This window comes from Dryobates pubescens, chromosome Z, assembly GCF_014839835.1.
Source record: "Dryobates pubescens isolate bDryPub1 chromosome Z, bDryPub1.pri, whole genome shotgun sequence".
NCBI classification, from domain to species: Eukaryota; Metazoa; Chordata; class Aves; order Piciformes; family Picidae; genus Dryobates; species Dryobates pubescens.
Genome location: NC_071657.1, coordinates 91,738,854 through 91,758,058, shown reverse-complemented (window position 1 = coordinate 91,758,058; position 19,205 = coordinate 91,738,854). Strand labels below are relative to the sequence as shown.

At 48.4% G+C, this 19,205-nt stretch overlaps 1 protein-coding gene across 1 annotated transcript; it reads right to left on the bottom strand.

Moving 5' to 3' along the window:
• Positions 1 to 9,924: 9,924 nt before the first annotated feature.
• On the bottom strand, positions 9,925 to 19,027 carry LOC128899352 (basic proline-rich protein-like). Its single transcript, XM_054177826.1, has 2 exons — positions 19,005 to 19,027; positions 9,925 to 13,141 (listed from the first exon to the last, which is right to left on the bottom strand). The coding sequence occupies exons 1-2, from the start codon at positions 19,025 to 19,027 to the stop codon at positions 9,925 to 9,927; spliced, it is 3,240 nt and encodes a 1,079-aa protein (XP_054033801.1).
• Positions 19,028 to 19,205: the final 178 nt, after the last annotated feature.

The following is a 19,205-nucleotide window of genomic DNA, read 5'->3' as shown; positions in this document are numbered from 1 at the left end:
ACATTCATTTTCCAGATAATAATAGAAGAGTTCTCAGCCAACATAAAAAATTAAAAAGCCTGTAATACTTATAAGAAGTGCATGGAATCTGATGTGAAAGGTGTTTTCTAAGCTCAAAACAGACTGCATGGTCAGCAGAGCCTCTAAAAATCCAACTGGCAAGTAGCTAGATACATTCTGAGAGCTAGTGCTCTCCTGCTTCCATATTATATGAATGTATCATGAAACATTTGAGGACATTTTTAGAGATGGTTGGAAAGTGAAGGCAAAAAAATAGGAGAGATGTAAACAGTGCATTATGATATACAATTGCTGCCTCCTTTGGAGAAGTACCCAGCAAGCTGTGTGTGGGCAGTGGGGATGATCTTCCTCCAGCACAGGTTGCACAGGTTCAAATGGGGATAAATAGGATCAGCTAAAGAGAGCTTATGTCACTCAGGTAAGAGGGAGATTCCTAGCTTGGTGCCATGGTTTAGTTGATTAGATAGTGTTGGATGATAGGTTGGACTCGATGATCTCAAAGGTTCTATTCTATTCTATTCTATTCTATTCTATTCTATTCTATTCTATTCTATTCTCCCAGTTTTTCAAAGATCCACCTCCCATGGCTTTGAGAGTGGTCTTTGAAAAACTGGGAGACTATTCTATTCTATTTTAAAAACCATTAGGAATGTGTATTATTACCCACTCCCCCCATCAGCCTGCATACTTAGGAAACATTCCTTATAGGAGCTGTATCAGCAGACTCCAAATTACTTTCCAGTGAGTTTTCAAACTCTGGTTTTTCTGTGTTACGGAGAAACTCCGTTCTTGTAGAAGGTGGACATGCTTTAAAATATCTCCCTTGACTCTAAAATAAGGTGTAGCAAACCATGTCCTTAGGTACCTCACATACTCTGAGTCACAAGGTTTTGTGAGATCTTGAGAACCGAGACTCTGGGTACTTGTACTTGGCTCAGATACCCTGATGTCAGCTCAATATAAGAAATCCATGGAAGACAAACATTTATTTCTTTGTTTATAAATTGTTTACTTTTGGAATTTGCATTTTTAAATATTATGTGTTTGTCCATGAAAAGGGGTTAAAAAAATAGTTATTTAAAATATGAACTTGTACAATTTCACAGTATCACAGTATCACCAAGGTTGGAAGAGACCTCAAAGATCATCAAGTCCAACCTGTCACCACAGACCTCATGGACATAGCCAAGGGTAAACAGTTTGCTCCTTCCAGAGTGGAGATTCTTGAAGGCTGAAGTGGCACAGCCCCTATGTGGAACCTTGTGAAAGGACAGTGTAACATCAGAAAAAGTCCAAAAATTAATAGCTACTGTATTTACAAGAGTACTCACAGAGAAACCTTATCAGGGGAGCACAATTCACCCTTGACTTCAGCTCTGTTGCAAATGGAAATAAAGTTTCTGGAATCATTGCTGGATAGGACAATAAATCCAGGCTCTACCATCACAGACAACAACATAAAAGAGTTCTTAAGTAGTCCCCACAAACCACAAAATTCTTCTCAACACTGTGTAACATGTCTATGACCTGTGGTGCAAAAGACCAAAACCCACAAAGACTCCACTGTGCTGAAGCAGTACAGCAGGCAAGATCCAGTTCACCACCACCATCTTTGGCCTCTGCAGAACTAATGATCCATGAAGATGAGTATTTTATAAATCTGCCTTGGGTTGTGCCTTTTTGATTTGAAAAAGGTTAGCTAAATAAATTTTCTGCTTGTGCCAGATACCTAAAATATGCTGTAAAAGAAGCCCAAATATTATATTTCACTAGGACGAGAAACTACCCATGAGTCTCTACAACAATTTGCTTTTTCTGTTAACTTTGTTAATTACTACTCTGTTTTTCAAAGGAGCTGTGCATGAGTGAACAATTAATACAGATGCAGGTATTGGTATTATACTGAAGTATTCCCTGTAAGCAACAACCAAATACAACATTCTTCAGTCTATGTTACAAAATATATTTGTGAAAAACAGTTAGGAAATGTGTTTCAGACACACACCTGTGATTTCCCCTTTTTTTTAATCTTAAAGATCCCAAATTTGGAGTGAAGCCTACATTTGGATTTTGCCCTCTCAAAATACCCCATGAACATTTGTTTGGTTGGTTAGTGTTTGGTTTGTTTCTCTTCTTCCTAAGTGATAAATCATATCCATGGACATATATAACATAGCACATATTTTTATTACATTTGCAAAAGGAAGGCATCAACAACAGCAAGAAAATATTGGTTCCAGAAAGACTCAAAGCCAATTTGTACTTGGCAGGCAGCTGTTGTTTCAAAAGCGGCCTGACAGATCTCCCAAAATATAACAAATATGGCATCAGAATATGCTGAAATCAGAATTTTGGTTTGTTGTAAAATTTGAGTGTATTATTTTCCCTTCATTGCAGTTTTGCTATCTAGTATATACATTATTTTCTTTAAAAACTCTGAATCCTGCTGTTCTCAGTAGGAATTGCATATTATAGCAGTGCTGTTGGAAGTCTTACTTAGAATGACCGAAATGTTTTTGTAGGGTGTCAACTTCCAAGTCATTATTAATGTTTACTGTCTCAATAGCAGCTTGCATTGCTATAGTAACCCTTAAAGGAACATTCCTAACAGAAAACTAAAATAAAAGGAATCCATATTTTTACCAAGCATTCATGACACAAGGAATGTTCCTGGACTATTTCAGTAATTTATGTTTTAAACAAAGGTGACTAAAACAAAAGAGGGCCTCTCATACTACCGTATCAGTTTTATATGCTGCTGCAGGATGAGATCTGACAGAACTTGGATAGATGCTCCCTCTTAAGAAAATATAACTTCTGTCAGCCATAGTAGAAGCAAGTATGGGAAGCAACTTAAGAAAGCGAGGTTTCCTGACAGACAACTTTTTTTGGGGAATTCTCTGCCTATTAGTACAGAAACTAAGTCTACTATGATCTTTCTATTTACGTCTAGGCCAAGTTAAAGAAAACAAAGATGTCTTTTGAGTATTTAGTGACATGGACTGTAGAGAAATCATTGATATAGTAGATTATGGCCTATAGCATCACTTCCTCAGCATGAGCTGCAGTACACACAGTAATCATTTTCCCAAGGAGAAGCAAACTGCTTTAAACCTCATATGTATTTCATAGTCATAGAATCACAGAATCAATAAGTTTGGAAAAAACCACAGAGATGATCAAGTTTGTGTGGGTTTTTTTTTTTTTTTTTTTTTTTTTTGTTTGGTTTGGTTGTTATTTTTAATGATAGGAAAGTTTCCAGGTTTAAAGCAAAGAGAGTTTGTAAGGTCTTTGTAGGATCATCATTAGGATGTGACTCTTCTCAGATTTTGCTCCTTCCTCTAAACTTCCTGTTTGCTAAAGTTTTCTTCATAAAAAGCTTCCTCTTGCTGCTTTTCAGTTTATTTTTACAAGTCACATAAGACTTTGTGGTTGCCTTTGTCATAACTGATGTAAAACACTTTCAAATGACATTTGCAATGTCATGAAATTATTATAATTTAATATATCTGGGAACATTCAAATTGACCACCTCCCTCCTGGTGTAACATTTCAAGCAACTTGGAAGATAAGAACAAACTGTTTTTATGAGGAAACAAATGTCTTGCAAAATGGTTTCAGGATTTTCCTGGTAGATGCAAGGACTACTGCAAATTCATCTACATATACCTGACTACCAAAGCTAATCCAGCCCTCTGACTTTTACCCATTGCTGGTAATCCAATCTGGCAATGATGAGATTGATAAGAAAGGCACCAGGACAATCAAAAAGGAATTCAAGGCCCTAGGACAATTGATTGATGGGGCAGGAGCTCAAGTGGTGTTCTGCTCAGTTCCCTCAGTGGCAGGGGTGTACACTGAGAGGAACAGGAGAACCCATGCCATCAAGAAATGGCTCAAGGCATGGTGCCAGTGGTGGAATTTTGGGTTCTTTGATACAGAGGCAACTTTTACCATACCTGACCTGCTGGACCTAGATGGGGAGAATCTATCTAGAAAGGGCAAAAGGGCTCTAGCACTAGAGTTGGCAGGGCACATAGGGACGGCTTTAAACTAGGTTTGAAAAGGGTGGGTGAGGAAACCAGTGTCTCTGGAGAGGAGTTCCATGAGAAATCAGCAGCCCAGCTGAAGTGCATGTATAGCAATGCACACAGTATGGGTAACAAACAAGAGGAACTGGAAGTCTTGTTTCACCAGGAAAACTATGATGTAGTTGCCATTACAGAAACATGGTTGGATGATGCACAAAATTGTAGTACTGTACTGGGTGGTTACAAACTCTTTAGGAGAGACAGGTGAGGGGGAAGAGGAGGAGGGGTGGCCCTGTATATTAGGGAATCTCTTGATGCCACGGAACTTGAGGTTGCAGATGAAAGGATTGAGTGCCAAGAATTGAGAATTCTATCATCTCATGGCCTAAGCTCAAGGTGGCCTCCAACCACCTTGCCTCCTGCCAGTCCCTGTCTGTTTCTAAAGAGCAAGGCAAGTAAGGCATCTCCCATTTTAGGTTCATTTATCAGCTGTATCATCAAGCTGTATCACAGTATCACCAAGGTTGGAAGAGACCTCAAAGATCATCCAGTCCAACCTGTCACCATAGACCTCATGACTAGACCATGGCACCAAGTGCCACGTCCAATCCCCTCTTGAACACATCCAGGGATGGTGACTCCACCACCTCCCAGAACTTTCTCCTCACCTCGAGCCTAAACCTCCCCTCACAGGGCTTGTGCTCAAGGCCTCTCACCAGCCTTGTTGCCCTTCTCTGGACACATTCAAGTGTCTCGATGTACTTCTTAAACTGAGGGGCCCAGAACTGGACACAGTACTCAAGGTGTGGCCTAACCGATGCAGAGTACAGGGGCACAATGGCTTCCCTGCTCCTGCTGGCCACACTATTCCTAATGCAGGCCAGGATGCAGTTGGCCTTCTTGGCCACCTGGGCACACTGCTGGCTTACTACTGGCTCACACATTGTCTTCCACACATTCCAGCAGCCACCCAGACTATTTCCATTCTGCTGTGTTGCTATTTCCAGCAGATGTCTGGTAAATTCATGAGGGTGGTGGAACACTGGAATGGGTTTCCCAGGATGGTGGTTGAGATGAGGCTCAACAGGGCTCTGGGTAACCTAACCTAGTTGATGATGTCCCTGCTAGCTGCAGATGGAGTTGGACTAGATGACCTTTAGAGGTCACTTCCAACCCAAACCAAATGTGATGATACTGTCCACTAGCATGTTCTTTGCTTAGACAGTTTTATGGTCCTGGTTGACTGTACTAGTGACAAAGCACTAGGTTTCAGTGATGGAAATGTCACTTCTGCGTCAACTAAAATCTAATGGCCATTGAGACAGGTACAGGGATGTTAATTATACATTCACAGTGTAAACTGCACACCATGACTATATTGTCTATGCCATAATAGCATGCCCTCCATGCTAGCACACATTCACAGACATGTCTGAGGGAAACTGAAGCTGCAAGTGATTTGAGGTATGAAAAACTGCTGAACAGCTCCACAACATGTCTCTTGTTTTGGAAGACTGTGTTGTATTGATGACAACATTGGACAGGTAGAACCTCAGGGCTGTAGAGCTGCAGTGCTATAATGGTAAGGCATGATCATGCAGTGCTAAAATTCATCATTTCTTCCTGAAGAGTATCCTTGCCAGAAACATGCCAGAGGGGAACGTACTATGGGAAGTTATCTTTTCTCTACCATATACCAGCAGTCATCAGCTGAGAGAGAGGATAGCTTTAATTGTTAGCAAATTGTTAAGACAATCAAAAATAGCTGAGGTTACCTCACATTGCAGCTAGTTAATAAACAGACTGAGAGAGCTGTTGTACATCAGATGAGGGGCAATAGCACTTAAACTTCTATACAATCACTGCTAAATGACTGAATGTTTTATCAATTTAAATCCCTGCACAGTCTAAGACTGAGAATCTCAGACTTGGGCCTCAACCAAGAAGCCTTCAATTGAAAAATTATACAAATCTGTTCTTCATTCTAGAAGAAACTATTTCCAAGACAAGTTTGAGGTCTGTTGATCATCTAGCATTTGGGCACTACAGCTATTAACATGTGTACTGCATTTCCCAGAGGTATGCCTAAAGCTACACTAAAATGAACTACAGGCTGAAATTTAAGATTTTTAAATAGCAAGGATGATTTTTGCATCAGATTTTCTGTGAACTTTATCTTTAACAGAATTTATAAAAAGTAGTGGTCAGCAAGTCCAAGTCACATGATAAACTTGGCTGAGAAGTCCAAAGGCTGAAGTACAAATTCTTCCTTCATGTTTTCTTTGACACACTTTGCCTTCTACAGTTGACAGCAGTAAAGCTTTACGGAAAATATATTTCCTAGGCCAGTTTTCCATTACTTTTTATTCAAATATATTCCAAAGTGAGAATTCTCTAGGGAGAATGTGAGTGTTTGAACAACTGCTTCATTCCTGTCAGCCTTTTTTTAATGCTAAGGCTCAAGCTTTTAACTCCTCTTACATTCAGTTACCTATTGTGTGTCTGCAACAAGGGTAGCAGCACAGGGAAGTGTACGACAGCAGACAGTTCACCTTATGGCAAATTCCAGGGCAGTATTTAAAGTTCAAATGAAATTTCAACATTCAGAGTGGGAGGTTGAAGGGGGAAAAAATCCCAGATCTGTCAGTGAAAAGTTTAATTATGGGCAAGATGACACACACACATAGTAAAGCCCACAAAGTCAGCAACACCACTGTGGAAGCACATTCCAATAAAATTTTAAAAGATTACTTTAACAATAAGCCATGCATTCCTGAGCAAGCCATTGCAAGATTAGCTACCACACTGCTGCAAGCATATGTTCCAAAAATTGTTACTGATACTTCTTTCAAGGTATTCATGAAGTTGATGCCTTCAAAAGGTCTCTGTGACTTGGTGTTTTTATTTCACACTGTTATCCCATTTTCCACCCAGACTGGAATCTCAGTGGCTCTAATGACAGATTGTGGTTTGGGCTGAGTTAACGTCCAGAAAGCAATAGAAAAAACTCAGAGGTGAATGTTTCCAGCTGTACCTTATAGATAATTTTAGACCTGCTGAAAACCAGCCTGTGTTTGGGAAATGCTGAGGCAGATAATATTCTGCACAATATATGGTTAATTCAAAACAAAATAAAAAACCTTAGGTAAGATCTGAACCTATGCCAATGATCAGAAACAACAAATCTGGGAGAGCAGTCACCATCCTGGAAAAGACAGCACTCCCTCTCTGCTCTAACCTTTTAGTAGTCAGGCTTAAATTCTTAACAGCCATTGTCCATATGATTCGGTTCTTACTGCAGAGAAATAAAAATCCTTTTACTTTTTACGAAGTATGAAGCATGCCCCTTAATTCCTGCAGCACAGTATAGATGAAATAATTGAATTCCTGTGGGGCTTTCTGACTGGATTCCTTATTACATATGTTTAATGTAACAGTTCTGAATTTTAGCATTTAGCTCAACAATATGGAACATCAGGGGAGCTGGTTTAAGTTGAATTGCAAAATAGACAGTGCAGTCCTCCAAGGCTTGAGACATTTTTGGTTCTCTAAGAGAACTGTTATATATCCAGACAGTTATTAACCATTTGTCAGTAAAAATGTTGTTCCACGAGATTATTAATGATGTCCCAAGTGATGGTAGATAGTGAAGAACCTCTTGCTGTTTCTGTAGTAGATGTAATTTCATTCAACTAGAAAAGGGCTCTTTAAACTCTTTGCTATTGGCTAATGAAAGGCATTTCATTTCTTCCAAATTCAACACCAAAAAGTATAAATCCTTTTCTGTAATTATTAGTGCAAGTAGTCAAGGTATTTCAGTGAAATGTGCTGGGTATTTGTGTTAGGCATAGCACAAATGGTAATCTTGCTTATGACAGCACCTAGCTGGGCTTGCTTTATAGTAGTTGCTTTGTTACTGCACATGTTTGAAGCACATAAAATGTCATTCTTCTTGTTGGACAGTCTGTGTAACTCCCACCAAGGACACTGAGCAATGTATTATTCTTTAAAATGCATACTGCCCCAGGACTAAGAAGGTCCAGTCCTGCTGGTAGGCATCCATCACAAGGTGTTTTAAAAACTGTACAGCACAGTACAAGCTGCAAGTACAAACCCAACATTGTTAGATACAAACACAACAGTGTCCCAGGGAATTCAGATCTAATCCTGCAAATACCAATTTGTGTAGCCAGCAACCTGTTAATTGTAACAAATGCCTCCTTAGTTATGTGGCATGCACTTCCCCCTATGAAAACTAGGCTAGTGTATGAAAATGTTTCTTATGTTGTTTTTAGATACACAATGAAAGACAGGTACAGGAAAGATACTATCAGCTTTTAGCAATCTTAGACACAGGGCTTCTTGCAATGTTCTCATCATATATATATTTTTAAAAAAAGAAGTACCAGATCATATCAAGGAACATATTGTATGACTTGGTAGCTTTGGATGTGGATGATGACCAAATGCATTTGCCAATTTTGACCTCTGAACTTCCTGGTGGGAAAATCATTTGGTAATAAATATTCCACATTCTCACACCACTTGGAAATATCTATCATGTGTATTAAAACTGCATGAAAAGTATTGCTCTGTTTTTCTCTTTTCAAGTTAGACACTGCTGTAGAAGGCAGTATCACAGTTTTGAACAGAAATAGTTTGCACTGTTTCGAGAAAATAAATGTTAGGCTAGGTGTATAGCCTTGAGGGGAAAAAAACAAAGTTCTGATAGTGCTGCTACATGGACCAAAATGTCACTTTTTATCAGAGGCTTATACAAGTTAGAAAACAGAGAAAGGAAAGGGAAGGGAAAAGAGAGAGGGAAGGGAAAAGAGAGAGGGAAGGGAAAAGAGAGAGGGAAGGGAAAAGAGAGAGGGAAGGGAAAAGAGAGAGGGAAGGGAAAAGAGAGAGGGAAGGGAAAAGAGAGAGGGAAGGGAAAAGAGAGAGGGAAGGGAAAAGAGAGAGGGAAGGGAAAAGAGAGAGGGAAGGGAAAAGAGAGAGGGAAGGGAAAAGAGAGAGGGAAGGGAAAAGAGAGAGGGAAGGGAAAAGAGAGAGGGAAGGGAAAAGAGAGAGGGAAGGGAAGGGAAGGGAAGGGAAGGGAAGGGAAGGGAAGGGAAGGGAAGGGAAGGGAAGGGAAGGGAAGGGAAGGGAAGGGAAGGGAAGGGAAGGGAAGGGAAGGGAAGGGAAGGGAAGGGAAGGGAAGGGAAGGGAAGGGAAGGGAAGGGAAGGGAAGGGAAGGGAAGGGAAGGGAAGGGAAGGGACAATATAGAATAAAGATGTTTGGAAGGTACAAAAGTCAGGTATTGATGCAACTCAGAAACTCTATGCTGACCCAATGTTTTCACTCAGCTAGCCATAGATTTGGAGCAGGTAGATAGTAGCATTTTGATTTTGATTGGGGGGAATTAAAAAAAAAATGGAATAAAATAAATGCTGGTTTGGATTTTTTAACACCATTGCCCTATCCATGTTTTTGCAGACACCAATAGACCCATTTTCTAGTGTTTCAGACCTACTGCATGAGCTGAAATAGCTGTGATCTGCAAAAGCTGAATGCCACACACATTTCCGTGCCCCAGCAAGGTATCGCGTTTTCCCACCCCACACCCCTTCCTGTGGGGCTCCGACCTCCTTTTGACACGGGGCTATCCGGGGGCCTAGCTGCCTCCTACCCCAGCAGCAGGGAACGAAGAGGTGGCTCGCAAGGGGTTAAGCTTGTGAGCAACGGTACGTTGAGTGGGAGTAGCCGAGACCAAGCAGCAAAACATCATAGCACATTCCAGGGTAGTTCTCAGCTGCCGGCATCTGATTAAAATCGTATCCCTCGCTGTGAGTGGCTAACTAATCTGAAGGCGAGAGCCCAGCTGCGTATTTAACAGCGCCTCCGGTCCCAGTTAGCCTCCCGGTTTGTGGTCATTCGATCATGCGCGGAGCGGCACGGATCTAGCCTGTAAGTAGCTTTGCGAGCCGGGCTCTGCTCTTGAAAACCCAGTACCGCAGTAAGCGAGGGGACTGTCACGGGGAGAGACTGGAGTCTTTTTCTATGTGGAGGTAACCCTTGGTTCCCCTGGGTGGGGTGAGGCCCGGCCCGGCCGCGGCGAGGGGGCCGCCGCGGGCTCCGGCCGCTCCGGGCTCTGGCCGGCCCGGCCGCGGCGAGGGGGCCGCCGCGGGCTCCGGCCGCTCCGGGCTCTGGCCGGCCCGGCCGCGGCGAGGGGGCCGCCGCGGGCTCCGGCCGCTCCGGGCTCTGGCCGGCCCGGCCGCGGCGAGGGGGCCGCCGCGGGCTCCGGCCGCTCCGGGCTCTGGCCGGCCCGGCCGCGGCGAGGGGGCCGCCGCGGGCTCCGGCCGCTCCGGGCTCTGGCCGGCCCGGCCGCGGCGAGGGGGCCGCCGCGGGCTCCGGGCAGCTCCGGGCTCTGGCCGGCGCGGCCGGCCGGAGAGAAGGAGCAGCCCCGGGCTTCGGGCAGCTCCGGGCTCTGACCGACCCGGCCGGCCGGAGAGAAGGAGCTGCTCCGGGCTCCGGGCAGCTCCGGGCTCTGGCCGGCCGGGCCGCGGAGAGGGGGCTGCCCCGGACTCCGGGCAGCTCCGGGCTCTGGCTGACCCGGCCGGCCGGAAAGAAGGGGCTGCTCCGGGCTGCTCCGGGCTCTGGCCGGCCGGGCCGCGGAGAGGGGGCTGCTCCGGGCTCTGGCCGGCCCGGCCGGAGAGAAGGAGCTGCTCCGGGCAGCTGTGGGCTCTGGCCGGCCGGGCCGCGGAGAGGGGGCTCCCCCGGGCTCTGGGCAGCTCCGGGCTCTGGCCGACCCGGCCGGCCGGAAAGAAGGGGCTGCCCCGGGCTCCGGGCAGCTGTGGGCTCTGGCCGGCCGGGCCGCGGAGAGAAGGGGCTGCTCCGGGCAGCTCCGGGCTTTGGCCGTCCGGGCCGCGGAGAGGGGGCTGCCCCGGGCAGCTCCGGGCTCTGGCCGGCCGGGCCGCGGAGAGAAGGGGCTGCCCCGGGCAGCCCCGGGCTCTGGCCGGCCGGGCCGCGGAGAGAAGGGGCTGCCCCGGGCAGCCCCGGGCTCTGGCCGGCCGGGTCGCGGAGAGAAGGGGCTGCCCCGGGCAGCCCCGGGCTCTGGCCGGCCGGGCCGCGGAGAGAAGGAGCTGCCCCGGGCAGCCCCGGGCTCTGGCCGGCCCGGCCGGAGAGAAGGAGCTGCCCCGGGCAGCCCCGGGCTCTGGCCGGCCGGGCCGCGGAGAGGGGGCTCCCCCGGGCTCCGGGCAGCTCCGGGCTCTGGCCGACCCGGCCGGCCGGAAAGAAGGGGCTGCCCCGGGCTCCGGGCAGCTGCGGGCTCTGGCCGGCCGGGCCGCGGAGAGAAGGGGCTGCTCCAGGCAGCTCCGGGCTTTGGCCGTCCGGGCCGCGGAGAGAAGGGGCTGCCCCGGGCTCCGGGCAGCCCCGGGCTCTGGCCGGCCGGGCCGCGGAGAGAAGGGGCTGCCCCGGGCTCCGGGCAGCTGCGGGCTCTGGCCGGCCGGGCCGCGGAGAGAAGGGGCTGCTCCGGGCTCCGGGCAGCTCCGGGCTCTGGCCGACCCGGCCGGCCGGAAAGAAGGGGCAGCCCCGGGCTCCGGGCAGCCCCGGGCTCTGGCCGGCCGGGCCGCGGAGAGAAGGGGCTGCCCCGGGCAGCCCCGGGCTCTGGCCGGCCGGGCCGCGGAGAGAAGGGGCTGCCCCGGGCAGCCCCGGGCTCTGGCCGGCCGGGCCGCGGAGAGGGGGCTGCCCCGGGCAGCCCCGGGCTCTGGCCGGCCGGGCCGCGGAGAGAAGGGGCAGCCCCGGGCTCCGGGCAGCCCCGGGCTCCGGGCAGCCCCGGGCTCTGGCCGGCCGGGCCGCGGAGAGGGGGCTGCCCCGGGCAGCACCGGGCTCTGGCCGGCCGGGCCGCGGAGAGAAGGGGCTGCCCCGGGCTCCGGGCAGCCCCGGGCTCTGGCCGGCCGGGCCGCGGAGAGAAGGGGCTGCCCCGGGCAGCCCCGGGCTCTGGCCGGCCGGGCCGCGGAGAGAAGGGGCTGCCCCGGGCAGCCCCGGGCTCTGGCCGGCCGGGCCGCGGAGAGAAGGGGCTGCCCCGGGCAGCCCCGGGCTCTGGCCGGCCGGGCCGCGGAGAGAAGGGGCTGCCCCGGGCAGCCCCGGGCTCTGGCCGGCCGGGCCGCGGAGAGAAGGGGCTGCCCCGGGCAGCCCCGGGCTCTGGCCGGCCGGGCCGCGGAGAGGGGGCTGCCCCGGGCAGCCCCGGGCTCTGGCCGGCCGGGCCGCGGAGAGAAGGGGCTGCCCCGGGCTCCGGGCAGCCCCGGGCTCTGGCCGGCCGGGCCGCGGAGAGACGGGGCTGCCCCGGGCAGCCCCGGGCTCTGGCCGGCCGGGCCGCGGAGAGGGGGCTGCCCCGGGCAGCCCCGGGCTCTGGCCGGCCGGGCCGCGGAGAGGGGGCTGCCCCGGGCAGCCCCGGGCTCTGGCCGGCCGGGCCGCGGAGAGGGGCTGCCCCGGGCAGCCCCGGGCTCTGGCCGTCCGGGCCGCGGAGAGAAGGGGCAGCCCCGGGCTCCGGGCAGCCCCGGGCTCTGGCCGGCCGGGCCGCGGAGAGGGGGCTGCCCCGGGCAGCACCGGGCTCTGGCCGGCCGGGCCGCGGAGAGAAGGGGCTGCCCCGGGCTCCGGGCAGCCCCGGGCTCTGGCCGGCCGGGCCGCGGAGAGAAGGGGCTGCCCCGGGCTCCGGGCAGCCCCGGGCTCTGGCCGGCCGGGCCGCGGAGAGAAGGGGCTGCCCCGGGCAGCCCCGGGCTCTGGCCGGCCGGGCCGCGGAGAGAAGGGGCTGCCCCGGGCAGCCCCGGGCTCTGGCCGGCCGGGCCGCGGAGAGAAGGGGCTGCCCCGGGCAGCCCCGGGCTCTGGCCGGCCGGGCCGCGGAGAGAAGGGGCTGCCCCGGGCAGCCCCGGGCTCTGGCCGGCCGGGCCGCGGAGAGAAGGGGCTGCCCCGGGCAGCCCCGGGCTCTGGTCGGCGCCTTCGCCCGCTCTTTCGGTTAAAAGGTGGCAGTGAGGCTGTGCCTCGTCGCTGAAAGCCAACGAGACTACGACGCTGGCCGAGGGCCGGGAGCGCTCGGGGCGGCCTCAGCCTGTTTGACACGTCCTAGTCCCGCGCAGCGGGAAGCTCCTGGAAGCTCGGCGGTGGTCGGCGCTGCGGGAGCGTGTCCTGGCTGAAGCGGTAGCGAACCCGGCTGAGTCCGCCTGCGGGCTTTAGCAGGGCCCGCACTCAAGAGAATCGTGAGCTCAAAGCACCATACACTTGTTTTCACTTCTGTGTGTGGATATGAAGGTCTAAAGAAATAGCATATAAATATTAAATTTCACTTCAATAACTGGTACAAAATCTCTCTAGTAGCAGATAAAAGGAAGGGCTTAGGATGCTGTGAAGCAGGTGCCTTTTTTTGTCTTGGATGAAGCATCCTTGCTTGGCCCTTCCTCTATCTGATAGCCAGTCTTGAGATGATCATTCTGTCTTTGGCAAGCTTCTGTAGTTACAGCTGTCCAGGATTGACTGGCATGTGTCTTCTACCTTGCCAGTGAAACTGGCTTTTCGTGCTAAGGCTGAAAATAATGATCATAAGATTACATAAATGTTGGAATGGTGCCTCTGCTCTTAGCAGCAAGATAAATGCAGGTATTGCCACTACAACACATCTTCTCTGGAGTAGAGCCCCTCAGATATGCTGAGTCTGGTTACTCAAGTGCTTATTAGTGAAGCACTGGTAAACTAGGATTAATTTATTACTATTTGGGGGGGGGGGGGGGGGGGCAAGGGGGAGTCTAGGGGGAAGAGAGGATTATGAGTTGCTTTAATGAAGATAGTTTGCCTTAAAAGGCTATATTTTCTTCTGAGGTCTTCTGGCTCCCATAAACAAGGCAGGCCAAAATGGACAAATGGATTTAATTTTTCCCATTGTGTTCTTGGGGATGGGAACCTATGTAGATAATCTGCATCACCATTTTTGCCTCTAAAAAAATAATTGTGGAGCTATCTATTTTAGCTGGCTGTATGGATTTGCCAGGTACAGGTATACTGAAAATATATTCTTGTGCCTGATAATAACCTGTTAAGTAACTATAATGCTAGCAAGTCTTTAGATCTGCTTCCATCAGAACCTTTCAGGATGTGGGTGAGGCAGTATGTAGGTAATTTAAGATACAGCCAAAGAAAATCTTTTTAGCTCGGAGGATTGTTTGATAGTCATCCACCGTGTCACTTCAGAGCACTTTTAATACATCTCATCTCTTGTATTCTCACTTCAAAAAAAACCTGCTTGCTGATCACCAAAGGCTGTGCTCAGCACTGTCAGCTAGAAGAAGCTAGATTCCCAACATCCAGCATTGATTTCCCTTTGTAAAGATAGGGATGATTGTTCATGCTAATGTGCCTTTTTCTACATTTCTAAATATCTCTATGCACTGTACTACATCACCCACTTTCTCACTGAGAAGAGTGTCGCTTGTCACAGTGCCTGTGTAACCCTGCTGGACACTGCAGACCAGTAGCTGCTACAGACACACTTCTTGCAGAAGCCCTTTGCTTCACAAACAGATGCAGAAAGATTTTCTGCTGGTGAACTCTATACTGCTAGGATGCTTGTGTGGCCTGCTGGGTTAACCCAGTTCTTGGGAATGCTGTTGGATTGTTTAGTGAAGCTAACAATGTGTGAGCGCTATAGAAGCATGAGTTTGCTCAGACTATGAAGCAATACATTCCACATCCAGAGGAAAGCAGCTTGTTCCAGAAGTAGTGGTGATGGTGCAAATGCTGTTTGCTGGCTAGATTCTACTGTGAAACAAACAAGCATAAGCAACTATTCTACCTCAGCAAGGACTCTACAGAAATACAACCTGGGCTTGTGTTAGAAGGATCAAATAGAAAAAAAATAGTTAAGTATCATAACTGACCAAACCCCCGTGACTGGAATCCTTATTGAGGCTGTTGTCAAAGGTCTCAAGGTTTTAAAGGGGCTGGATGAAGCAGTGGTAGGCCAAGTCAATAAACAAGAGGTATCGGTTTCAAATGGGATTAGTTTGTTTATATATAAAGGTGGCAGCTGAGACCTCAAAGCATATTCTCCTGTCTAATTTTGATTGGCCCTGGGCAGGGGTGGCATAGACCATTCCTGTTTTCCCCTCTTCTGAAAGGATGTGCCTTGAATATGCTATGTGGTGCTTGAGGATGAAGTCTCAGCTGAAATGCCCTGTAGACCTTTACTCCTATCTGTGGGATTATTCTTTATTAGAGGTTTTTAAAAAGCATGAAAGCTGCTGCATATCTCCTTAAATCTCAAATCTCAGGCAAGTGTAGAAGAGGTTATTTGCCTTGGAGCTGAATTTCCTGCTGCTTTGTTTGTGTTGCATCCTTAAGCAATAAGATGAGAGGTGAAATACTTGAGGATAATCTCTTGAACTGACAGGCTAATAAATATTTATCTTGATAGTTAAGAGGCTTCATGACAATGCTAACTAGGAACTAGCTTCTCTAACAAAGTGTACTTGTATCTTAATGCTGATGTGTGACACAGCAGCAAGTATTCTCCTGTGAGAAATCTCATTTTCCTGTTTTATAGCTAAAACCTCTATGAATGTTCCTTCCTAGGAATGGACAAGGACACTAAGGAGATAGTGTTAATATTACAGCCTGTGCTTCTACCTTACAGACATCACCTGTGTCTCTCAAGAGGTTATTTGCACTTCAAAAGTAGGCACAAAGGTCACTGAGTAAGAACTAGTTCTAGTATTTTGAAGAGCAGATCTATCAGCAAACAGCTGCTTGACTCATGGAAGACAAACTTGAATGGAATGGAAGGCTGGCAATTGTCCTTGCAGGTTTCTGATGGATGGAGAATCCTTATGATATAAAGACATCACAGATTTGGAAAAATAGAGCTCTTGGTCAAGATGATTTTTAAACTCTGGATTTAGGTGCAATAATGCAAGTTTCCTCTAATGTGCATCACAAGCATGTGTAAGTAAAACTGATAAGCAGTAAAACTTACTGCTACCAAAGGATCTGCAGTGAAGGTCTGAAGCTCTGATTAACCAGGGTTAATCTTTCTTTTTACCTCTGGTATGAATCTTTCTGTACTGCCCTTTTAGATTTTTCTTGCTTAGTTATTTATTGTCTATCTTGCTGTGCATACAAGGGAGAGCTGGTGCCCTTGGTAATGACTAATCTTGAAGGCAAGAGTAACCCTTGTACTAAGCAATATGCTTCCTAATACCTGAGCCTACCCTCATAGGTGCAACCAATTTTCAACACACATCACACTTCCAATAACACATGAATGTAACTTGCATCTGTTAAGAGACAGTATAGAGTGACTCTTGTGATAATGATTGTTACAAGAATTTAGGAGAGCTATGCTGAGGATTCTTTTACCACTTGCTGAAATGAACATTTAAGGACAGATTTTTTGATCTGCTCATGGGATCAGTACTAGAGAATGCAGTACTTGGTAATGTTTTGAAGAATACACATAGAATAAACCAGGTTGGAAGAGACCTTCAAGATAATCGCGTCCAACCCATCAACCAATCCAATACCACCTAAATAACTAACCCACGGCACCAAGCACCCCATCAAGTCTCCTGAAAACCTCCAATGATGGCGACTCCACCACCTCCCCAGGCAGCCCATTCCAATGGGCAATCACTCTTTCTGTATAGAACTTTTTTCTAACATCCAGCCTGAATCTCCCCTGGCTCAGCCTGAGACTGTGTCCTCTTGTTCTGGTACTGGCTGCCTGGGAGAAGAGACCAACATCCGTCTGTCTACAACCTCCCTTCAGGTAGTTGTAGAGAGCGGTAACATCAACCCTGAGTCTCCTCTTCTCCAGGCTAAGCAACCCCAGCTCCCTCAGTCTCTCCTCATAGGGCTTGTGTTCCAAACCCCTCACCAACTTTGTTGCCCTTCTCTGGACTCATTCCAGCAAGTCAACATCCTTCCTAAACTGAGGAGTCCAGAACTGGACACAGTACTCGAGGTGCGGCCTAACCAGTGCAGTGTACAGGGACAGAATGACCTCCCTGCTCCTGCTGGCCACACTGTTCCTGATGCAGGCCAGGATGCCATTGGCCCTCTTGGCTGCCTGGGCACACTGCAGGCTCATGTTCAGTCTACTGTCAACCAGCACCCCCAAGTCCCTCTCTGCCTGGCTGTTCTCCAGCCACTCTGACCCCAGCCTGTAGCTCTGCATGGGGTTGCTGTGGCCAATGTGCAGAACCCGGCACTTGGATGTGTTCAATCTCATGCCGTTGGACTCTGCCCATCTGTCCAGCCTGTCGAGGTCCCTCTGCAGAGCCTCTCTACCCTCCAGCAGATCAACTCCTGCCCCCAGCTTGGTGTCGTCAGCAAATTTACTGATGATGGACTCGATGCCCTCGTCCACATCATCAATAAAGATGTTAAAGAGCATGGGGCCCAGTACTGATCCCTGGGGCACACCACTGGTGACTGGCCGCCAGCTGGATGTGGCACCATTCACCACCACTCTCTGGGCTTGGCCCTCCAGCCAGTTCCTAACCCATTGCAGTGTGCTCCATGAGTACATGGTTTTAGGTTGGGCGAACACAACAACAACACTGGAAAATACTGTTTCTTGTGCAGATAAATTAGTGAACATTTAGAGAACACATACATAGCATACAGCATAGACTATGGAGACTATACAGTTTGCACACCCCCAAACTGTAAAGGATAACTCTGCCAGCACTGGGTAGTTAACAGCATTCAGCTGAAATAACCTATTGACAGCAGCTTCAACAGGTGTCAAGTTTCTGCTCTGAGTAAGGAGGTGAAAGGTGTGGATGTTGTCAAGAGCTATTTGTTATATACTAGCTAGTGAAAAGATCAGAAATGGTCCTTCTAGGCAGGAAGGAGTACAGTTGGAAATGTTTGAGCTGTTGTCTAGTTCAAAGTAGTCTGCATCTGAGGAAACACAAACAACTGTCTTTTTTTCCAGGTTGGTTGGTATACCCAGTGAGTGTCATTACTATTGACAGAAGACCAAGTGGTATGCACTGCAGGCATACGGCTTGAGGTTCCTCAGCCTGTGAGCAGGCAGATGATGCTTTTCCTGAGTAGTAGAAATAGAACCAACAGTCAAGCTTTGGGTCAGTAACTGCTGATTTATGAGGCTTCAGCATTGGAAATGGGAGAGTGTTGGAAGAGGAGTGGCCCTTAGCAGACTGCAAATTTTGCTGCCTTTCTAAAAGCCTGATAAGAGGAAACGTCTTGTGGATGATCTGAATATGTAATCTAATAAGCCCTCATTACCAACTGAATAGGTATCTATCAAAGTATAGTAGAATATTTGTTCTAAGAGAAGACTATCAATTGCTTTCTAAGAAGAATTTGGACTTCAGATGCTGGTGGTAAGAGTGAAAGGGTTTCTTAATTGAAGAAATGAACCCAGAGTTCGGAATTCTACATTCTGGAAAGGCTGCTACCAAGAGTTGTTGCAAGATGCTGCGTTATTCTTGAAACAATTCATCATTTGAAGTGGAGTGTGTAGGAGTCTGAATGCTGCCTGTTCATACTGACATTCCTGGGAATAACTCTGTCAAATAGACCGACAGTGCTAGTTCCTTCCATCTTGCGATTCAGATGGCCAGCCTGGTTGGGTAATGAACTTTTAATAGAACTAAGGGAAAAAAAGAGGGTGTATCACCTTTGGAAGAAAGGTGAGGCAACCCATGGGATGTTTAAAGATGTTGCTAGGGTGACTTGTTAACAACCTACAGCTCATTGTAGGGACATCAGAAGACACCAAGAACATGGTATGCCCAAATTCATAAGCCTGACTTTCTCCCAGGGTAGATGTGTACAGATCAAGTGCAGTGTTTGAGAGTTGTTTGACTTGAATAGGGTGGAACAAGAACTGGACACAATGCTCCAGATGTGGCCTCACCAGGATAGCATGGAGTGGGAGAAGAACCTCTGTTTACCTGCATTGATGTCTCTTATTCATGGTGGCATATTGGATAAGTCTGTAGCTGTTGGCTTACTAATGAGTTGAAAGAAGAGAGGAAGTTAGGAGTGAGAGCAAAACTCTGGAAGTAATTTCCAAGTAACAAAGTATTAGCTCCAACTAAGGAAAGTGAGGAACAGATTATTGAGAATTACAAACTGCTAATTGTAGACTATAT